The 9,739-nt window shown below is 34.8% G+C and overlaps 1 protein-coding gene and 1 pseudogene across 1 annotated transcript; both read left to right on the forward strand.

The window, feature by feature from the left end:
• Positions 1–1,394: 1,394 nt before the first annotated feature.
• LOC11442828 (putative disease resistance protein RGA1) lies at positions 1,395–6,014 on the forward strand. Its single transcript, XM_024786259.2, has 3 exons — positions 1,395–4,780; positions 4,874–5,012; positions 5,677–6,014. Exons 1-2 carry the CDS (start codon positions 2,716–2,718, stop codon positions 4,975–4,977), a joined length of 2,169 nt encoding a protein of 722 aa, XP_024642027.1. The 5' UTR covers positions 1,395–2,715; the 3' UTR covers positions 4,978–5,012; positions 5,677–6,014.
• Positions 6,015–6,283: 269 nt separating this feature from the next.
• On the forward strand, positions 6,284–9,305 carry LOC11438750 (eukaryotic translation initiation factor 3 subunit C-like; annotated as a pseudogene).
• Positions 9,306–9,739: the final 434 nt, after the last annotated feature.

A 9,739-nucleotide genomic window follows, 5' to 3' on the forward strand; every position in this document is an offset into this window, starting at 1 on the left:
TTTTTGACCAATGAAAAGAGAGCACAACAAAGTTGTCCTATATGTTGTAGCAAAAAAATTGTTCAAATATCATTACTCATTTAAAAAATTTCAACTTTTGCAATAAATGTTAGGTATGAGTGAAACGGTTGACTATAATTATTTAGAAACGGAGGAAATACACTATTAAAATATAAGGGTTTCACATAATAATTTTGATTTTCTCCCAAAAAGCGTACCAGAATACGAGTGGTTAACCTCTCGAAGGAAGATTATCTCCGCCACTGCCTTGCCACTCCCGACCATGATAATTTTGCAATGGCACAAATGTTAGTGCATATTCAGGTGGTTCAAAATTAAAAAAAAAAGGAAAATTGTGTTTGGAATTTTATACTCTATCATAGCGGGGTGTTATCAACTAATTTTGAACCTAAGCTGCTTAAATACTTATTTATACTTATCTTCCTTCAACTTGTTCACTTCACTTCTGGACACTGCTGCAACTGGCCTAGCTTAAAACAAATTAAATTAAGCGAACTTGGTTTCATTTAAAAAATTATAACATACGTACTTTTGTTTCTATTGTTCCTGAGTTGCCAAGGAACAATAAAAACAAAAGATATAGCTGCATTCACCACCAGTTGCAAGTTACAGTCATGCCAAAATTTCAACCAACCTCTACCAAAAGCAATCTCTGTGGCAGTCATGCCTACAAAAAGTGATCGCTTCCATTTACAAAAAGTCATGCCTTACACAATCTTTCCTTTAACGTTCTTTCCTTCTATTTTCTTTGATCAACCAAACATACCCTAAAGGTGGACCTCATACACCGGGGCCTCTATTAAGACTTATACAACCACCATTTGAAAATTAAAGGTTGGTTGCATCAAATTTCAAAGTGAAGTATTAAAGGTTGCATAAAATTTCAAAGTGAAGTGGGTGAGAGGTACTATTTAGTCGGTGATGGCAAAAACTTACTATCTATTAATGTACACTTTTTTAGGTGAAATATTATTGCACATATATACTATTTAGTTAAATATGATAGATTATTTGGTTTCAGAATTTATTTACGGAAGAAAAATGTTAACAACTGCTCCTAGAACACTCTTTAAGGATCAATATTTTTTCATTATGTATAATTATTAATAATGTTGTTTGAAGTCTCACATTGCTAAATTTAAAGTAATAATCAAATCCATTTAACAATTACTTTCTCCTGATATTATTTTAAGTAAAAAATAATTTTGTAAGTTCATGAAATAAAAAAATGCTAACAATACCTTTGAAAGAGAACAACTTTTCTACTCACTGTGAAAATGAACGGACATGAGGTTGTTGTTTTTTCCCCTTCATTGCAATGTACCTTAACAACATGTTTTTTCCCTGCTGTCATTAGCTTTTCCTCACTGTCATGCACTAAATATTTTTGACAAGTTGCATCAGAACTGCAACCACCGAGTTAATAAATAACCCTTGAAAACAAATAACAAAGCATATTCAACTTCCAAAAGCAAAGTCTATCTCCAAACCAAACCTTGTTTCATTTCTGTTCTCATACCTACAAAATGGCTGAAGCTTTGATTGGAATCGTGATAGAAAACCTTGGATCTTTTGTTCGAGAGGAGATTGCATCCTTTTTGGGTGTTGGAGAATTGACCCAGAAACTAAATGAAAACCTCACCACAATCCGTGATGTACTAAAAGATGCTGAAAAGAAGCAAATAACAAACGATCCTGTGAGGAACTGGCTGCAAAAACTGGGTGACGCTGCTTATGTACTTGATGATATATTGGATGAATGTTCAATAACTTCAAAAGCGCATGGAGGCAACAAGTGCATCACTAGTTTCCATCCTATGAAGATTTTGGCTCGTCGCAACATTGGAAAGAGGATGAAGGAGGTTGCTAAAAGGATTGATGATATTGCTGAAGAAAGGATCAAGTTTGGATTTCAACTAGTGGGAGTCACAGAGGAGCACCAACGAGGAGATGATGAATGGCGCCAAACTATTTCTATTGTTACCGAACCGAAAGTATATGGAAGAGACAAAGATAAAGAGCAGATTGTAGAGTTTCTTCTAAATGCTAGCGACAGTGAAGAACTCTCTGTCTGTTCCATTGTTGGTGTTGGCGGACAAGGAAAAACAACACTCGCTCAAGTGGTCTTCAATGATGAAAGGGTAAAAACACATTTTGACTTGAAAATATGGGTGTGTTTCGGACGATTTCAGTTTGATGAAAATTTTAGAGTCCATCACAGAAAACACCATTGGAAAAAATCTAGATCTCTTGTCTTTAGAAACCTTGAGAAAAAAGGTTCAAGAAATTTTGCAAAACAAAAAGTATTTGCTTGTTCTTGATGATGTTTGGAGTGAAGACCAAGAGAAATGGAATAAGTTAAAGTCTTTGTTGCAACTTGGAAAGAAAGGTGCATCAATTTTGGTCACTACCAGACTTGAGATTGTTGCATCCATCATGGGAACTAAGGTTCATCCTTTAGCACAGTTATCTGATGATGACATCTGATCGTTGTTCAAACAACATGCTTTTGGAGCAAATAGAGAAGGGCGTGCAGAGCTTGTGGAAATAGGCCAAAAGTTAGTGAGAAAATGTGTGGGTTCACCTCTTGCTGCTAAAGTATTGGGAAGCCTTTTGCGCTTTAAAAGCGATGAACATCAATGGACTTCTGTGGTGGAAAGTGAGTTTTGGAATTTAGCAGATGATAACCATGTCATGTCTGCTTTGAGACTGAGCTACTTTAACTTGAAATTGTCATTGAGGCCATGTTTTACTTTTTGTGCTGTTTTTCCTAAGGATTTTGAAATGGAAAAGGAATTTTTCATTCAACTTTGGATGGCTAATGGACTTGTTACATCTAGAGGAAACTTACAGATGGAGCATGTTGGTAATGAGGTATGGAATGAATTATATCAAAGGTCATTTTTTCAAGAAATCAAATCAGATTTAGTAGGTAACATTACATTCAAAATGCATGATTTAGTCCATGATTTAGCTAAGTCTGTTATTGGAGAAGAATGTATGGCTTTTGAGGCTGAAAGCTTAGCTAATCTGTCAAGTAGAGTTCACCATATAAGTTGCTTTGATACTAAGAGAAAATTTGATTACAACATGATTCCTTTCAAAAAAGTTGAATCCTTGCGAACCTTTCTTTCATTAGATGTGTTGCTATCACAACCTTTCTTGATTCCTCTCCGAGCTTTAGCTACAAGTTCATTTCAACTCTCATCATTGAAGAATTTAATACATTTGAGGTTGTTGGTACTTTGCGATAGTGATATCACAACCTTGCCCGCGTCTATTTGTAAACTGCAGAAATTGCAAACACTTAGAATTGAATCTTGCAATTTTTTCTCTAGTTTTCCCAAACAATTCAAAAAATTGCAGGACCTTCGACATCTCATGATTGAAGATTGTCCATCATTGAAATCAACTCCTTTCAGAATTGGAGAGTTAACTAGTCTGCAAACATTGACCAATTTCATGGTTGGTTCAAAAACTGGGTTTGGTTTAGCAGAGCTACACAAGTTACAATTAGGAGGCAAGCTATACATCAAAGGTCTTGAGAATGTGTCGAACGAAGATGATGCTAGAGAAGCTAATTTGATTGGAAAGAAGGACTTAAATCGCTTATATTTGTCATGGGGTGATTCAAGAGTTAGTGGTGTTCATGCTAAGCGAGTACTTGAAGCTCTTGAGCCCCAGTCAGGAATTAAGCATTTTGGGGTGGAAGGTTATGGGGGAACAGATTTTCCTCATTGGATGAAAAATACTTCTATTCTGAAAGGTTTAGTTCGTATTATTCTCTCTGACTGTAAAAACTGCAGGCAGCTTCCTCCATTTGGTAAATTACCATGTTTAAATATTCTTTTTGTATCTGGAATGAATGATTTAAAGTACATTGATGATGACATGTATGAACCTGCGACTGAGAAGGCTTTTACGTCATTGAAAAAAATGACTTTGCGTGACCTACCGAATTTAGAGAGGGTGTTGGAAGTCGAAGGAGTAGAGATGCTACCACAACTTTTAAAGTTACATATAAGAAATGTCCCCAAACTTACATTGCCACCCCTTCCATCTGTTAAATCATTTTATGCTGAAGGAGGCAATGAAGAGTTATTGAAGTCCATTGTTGACAACAGTAATCTTAAGTCACTTCACATATCCAAATTTGCCAGACTCATGGAATTACCTGGTACGTTTGAACTCGGCACTTTTAGTGCCTTAGAAGAGCTTCGAATTGAATATTGTGATGAAATGGAGTCATTATCAGATAAATTGTTGCAAGGTTTGAGTTCTCTTCAAAAATTGTTAGTTGCTTCATGCTCTAGATTTAAATCCCTGTCTGACTGTATGAGATCACACCTAACTTGTCTTAAGACACTTTATATCAGCGACTGTCCACAGTTTGTTTTTCCACATAACATGAACAATCTAACTTCCCTGATTGTCTCCGGGGTTGATGAAAAAGTACTAGAAAGCTTAGAAGGCATCCCCTCACTACAAAGTTTGTCTCTGCAAAATTTCCTTTCTCTAACAGCCTTGCCAGACTGTTTGGGTACCATGACTTCTCTTCAAGAATTATACATCATTGGTTTTCCAAAATTAAGTTCACTACCAGACAACTTTCAGCAACTCACAAACTTGATGGAGTTAAGTATTGTTGATTGCCCTAAGTTGGAGAAGAGATGCAAGAGAGGAATAGGTGAAGATTGGCATAAGATAGCTCACATTCCTGAATTTTATTTGGAATCTGATAAAAAACCAACATTTTGTGGTAATTTAATTTGATTCCTTTGTCTTTTGTGTTACTATAATATAAAATTAGATGGTGTGATTATAGACTTATTATATTGAACAATGTGTGCAGATAATATCATATCAGCATGGAAGAAGCAATTCTGGGACCCCTGTCAAAGCTCTTACTCTGGATGGAGTTATTTTGACTCGATGGTTAAAGACGAGGATAAATAACGCTGTTGTCTTCATTCTTACGTGTTGTCGCACCGGTAATTTTATTCTTTTATTTATTTATTTTTTTAATTTGCAAATGAAACTTTTTTTTTTGTTATGAAACAATGTAGAACCAACTATACCCTTTCAATTCATACTCGCTTCGTCCCAAATCATAAGAAAAAAAAATTATATCACACTTATTAAAAAAACTAAAACATAGTAGTTTATAATACTGTTTTTTGTGTTATCTTTAAAATAAGTTTCATAGAAAGATTTAAAATCAACTTTTATTGGTTATTTAGTTATAAAGAAAATGAAAGGGAGAGCAAAATGAATGTAATTTTCATTTAATTTCTCATTGGAAAATATGATTTTTTGAAAATGAGTTTTTTTTTCCTTGTAATTTAGGACGGAGAGAGTATTTTATAGTAGACATGAATACACCTTTTGGTCCTCCTATTTAACAAATTATTAAAATCAATTTTTTGGTAATTCAATTTAACTTTTTTTTAGAATTTTGGTTATCATTATATTTTTGGTCATTTTTTAATAATGTGACATATTCATTTATTAATGATCGACATAGTTTCATTTCCTTTTACTGTATTTTATAGTAAGAGACAATGCATTTATTAATGTGTATTGAAGTAGTTAAAGTTCTATAATTAATAGGAAGTTAGTGATTTGTACCTAAATCCAATTATTTTGATGTAGCAGAAGAAATTGTAGACTCATGGACATCTTTCTCAAGCATCATCATCTGGATGTTCTTCAAAACAACACAGCATCTCTTATTAATGCATTTGACTGTTTCTTAGGATGATTCTTTTTAGTTTGAACTGCAACTTTTTAACACAAGTATTGGTTTGTAAGGTTATTGAGTAGTGATTTAGATGGGAGAGAACCGAGCTCTCGAAACTTAGTGACAGTACTGTGTCTGTTTTCTTTGTAATATTTCAATTATGCAGCGCAGCAGTGTAAATGCTTGTATTCAATGTCTGTTTGAGACCATTTTCTTTAGAGTTTCATCAATAAAATCGTTGTTATTCAGTGAATTTATCAATTTGTAGTAGCAAAGGTATTTTCCCCAACGCGTACACCTGCAGGTTTGTACATAATTCTGCACTAACCATCTCAACTTATGTACTATGTATTATACTAATATTGATTCTCCAATTTACACATCTATAAAAACTAATATTTTTCGAGAGTACGTTAAACGAATAATATTATATAATTTTTATAACTATCTGCCTTCAAAAGTTGACATTGTAACCTCACGGATCGAGAACAATTGAGTAGCTGACAGTGTCTAATTTCACTGATGGAGAACACTGGATACATTTATGGATCTACCAGTGATGTAATGTTCTCACTGTTCTTTAATTTTCATGCCACAAGAAAAAACATGATATCAGTTAAAGTTTAATGTCAAAACATTATAAGTATATTTTTTTTAAATAATAATAAAACAAGGAGCTATGATGAGGGGCTTACAAATCCTATAATTAATGTCAAAAATACTTGTTTCTTCTTCCACTAACAATCTCTAGTAGTAATACTCCGAAGCTAAAGACATCATATAGCTAAGAAACAATTTCTTGCATTGCGTATTCGGGAGATATGCAGTGACTACATTTAAAGCTCAAACGTAATGAGCTCTTCGTATATTTTACAATCTTTTTGGTGAAAGAGAAAGGTGTGTATACTTTCTATGTTCCAACAATTCTTGTCATATATCCTTCATTTCACTGTCTCCAAATATTTTAGCCATTCGAAAACCTGATATTTTCGGATACAGAGGAAGCCGTGTACTTTCCTTCATGTTTCTATTGCTCAATTCTAGCATAATCCTCTTCTGTGTCCATTGCTTGTTCCCATAATCTCAGTGTCTTCTATCTACATTTCATCTAGGATTCGAAGAATAGTTCATCCATTTCTTCGATCTAATTGAAGAATGTCATGCATAATAATGACTAGGGAAGGTTGCAAGAGAGCTTTGACAAGATCAACAAACAGCTTGAGAGATTCAGGCGTGTTTCCGAAAAGATATATCAGGACTCTCCTGGGAGTTACGGCGAGGACTCTAACAAAGAATATGACAGCATTGAAGATATTATCGATGCTGATCCATCGATCACATGGGAAATTGTTTAACAAGAAGTTCAAATGGCTTGTGGCAGTTAGGGGAAGGAAGAAAATTGAAAGGTTTGAACAAGTTGATCACATCTTACCTACCAATCAAAATTGGCTGAAAACACCTGCACAAGAGCTTCAAATTCTTTTTAGTGTGGTTTCTGCTCAGTTTGATGTTAATTCAAGCCTCATTGGTGGGCATATGCCTATAAATGTGTGGAAAAAATGTGTGCAGAATATGTTGGTCATTCTCGATATTCTTGTGCAATATCCAAACATAAATGTTGATGATTCAGAGGAGCCAGATGAGAATGAAACTAAGAAAGGGGCCGACTATAACGGATCGATTCGTGTTTGGGGAAACTTAGTTTCTTTCTTAAAAAAAAAAATGAGGCTGAGTTTTTCAAGAGCCTGCAATGCATAGATCCTCACACACGCGAGTATATTGAGAGGCTCCAGGATGAGCCAATGTTTGGAGATTTCAAAGGTTCTTTAAAGGTTACCTTGATGAGGGTTGAACTCAAACCTCAAGAGGTTTATGATGCATTGAGAACATTGGTTGAGCCGGAGAACAGCAGGACCTTAATGGATGGATTAGTGTTACTAATATACAAATATGGAGACGAGCCTGATAAAGCACTTGCAATGCTTTGTCATATACATCACCATTCTCATCATGATGAGTTCACTAAAGCCCGTGATCTGTTGCTTACGAGTCATTTACAAGAAAATGGTCACCACATGGACGTTTCAACACAGATACGTTTTAACAGGGCTATGTCACAGTTAGGCCTATGTGCTTTTCCTGCTGGGCTGGTTTCTGAAGCACATGACTGTCTGTCTGAACTTTATTTCGGTGGAAGGTTGAAAGAATTGCTTGCACAAGGAGTTGCGCGGAGTCGTTATCATAAAAAGACTTCAGAACAGGTACTAAATCCCATCTTTTTTAAAATGTATGTGCTTACAATATATGATGTTCAGTAATATATAATTTTAATAGATCCAATGTCACTGTTCAAAGAAGTTCCTGTTTGCTTTTTCATAGAAATAATTAAAAATCAATGTTGATCTGAAGTGCAGTTTAGGCACATTATTTCTCTTTACATGGTTGATCAGTTTTGAACAGAAAATTTGATTTGGATTAATCAATGCTTAATTTCTTTAGAAACATTCTGTAGTACCCTTCCTAAATCCTTTATATGCTTTGTGAAAATTGTAAATTTACAGATTCATTTTTTGCATCATCTAACAATCTCACTCTGTCTTCAATTCTTATAGTCTTCAATTCTCAAGTTTTCTTTCATTTGAATCATCATATTCAATTGAGTACATCTCTTTTGTAATTTGTTGCTTAGCTAAGCATGCGTTTATTTAACGTAACAATTAACTCTTTATTTTCTTATCTTTCCGGAAAGGTTGGAAAGAAGCCGACAGATGCCATATCATATGCACATAAATCTTTAGCTACTGGAATCAGTGTATCTAATATCTGTTATGCTATTGGAAGTTTTCAATATTGCAGCCAATGTTCCTGACGTGAAGCGTAAGATCATCAGTAAGAATTTCAGCCACTTGCTCGAGATCAGTGACAAAAAACATTCAACGGTCCTCCCGAAAATGTTATGGATCATGTCATGGTTGTCACAATGCTTCTTATCAATGGAGACTTCCACAAGGCTTGTGACATTATTGCATCTCTTTGATGTATGGAAATTTGTGAAAAATCAAGACGCCGTGCTGGAAATGTTGAAGGACAAAACCAAGGAGGAGGCACTCATCACGACATACCTAATCACTTTCTCTTCATCGTATGAATCTGAGTGTAGATCAGCTCGCAAATTTTTTCGACCTCTCTCTTTCTCATGTTCATACTTCATAGTATTGTCAGTAGGAGTGTGATGAATGATGAGCATCATGCAAGGTGGGATCAGCCATCTGGGTGCATTGTGTTCCGAAATGTTGAACTCTCTATGGTGCAGGCTTTGGCGTTCGAATTGACTGAGAAATTATCCATCCTTGCTAAGAGTAATGAAAGAGCTACAGAAGCATGGTTAGGAAGTGTCGGTTGGATTGCACTGCCGCTCCTACAGGTGGCAGGCGTGAAGACTGTCCTATTCTCATACTCATTATCAACATTCTATTTCTCTCTTCTTTTTTGTCCAGTTTATTATGCACTCCATTTACGATATGTTTGTTTTAAGAGAGCTTGAAACTAGAGCTATGAAATTTCTCCTGATTGGTATAGAAACTAGACATATAATTTTTCTACCGCATCAATTTCTTGCCTATACCTCGTTTACTTTTTCTTTGCAATCATCACAGAGGCAAAGAAATGTACGAGAAATTTTCACTCATTTTTTGGTTATATTTTTTCTATATCTTTTGGCTTTTCCTTTTTTCTCTAATCACATCCAACATTATGTCAAAATACTGTCAGTTTATTGGTTATTTTGTTGTTTGTATTTTCAGTTGACTATTGCCCAAGTACTAAGCACAACATATAATAGTTCAACATTATATAACAGTTCAACATTAATCTCTACGTTTAAATTAAACTCCAACGATAAACAAGTTGCTTATTATACAGTGTCACACAAGTTTACCACTTAAGAGATTGATCAATAATAGGAGAGCTCTCATTCTG

Source organism: Medicago truncatula, chromosome 6 (genome assembly GCF_003473485.1).
Source record: "Medicago truncatula cultivar Jemalong A17 chromosome 6, MtrunA17r5.0-ANR, whole genome shotgun sequence".
Taxonomy (NCBI): domain Eukaryota; kingdom Viridiplantae; phylum Streptophyta; class Magnoliopsida; order Fabales; family Fabaceae; genus Medicago; species Medicago truncatula.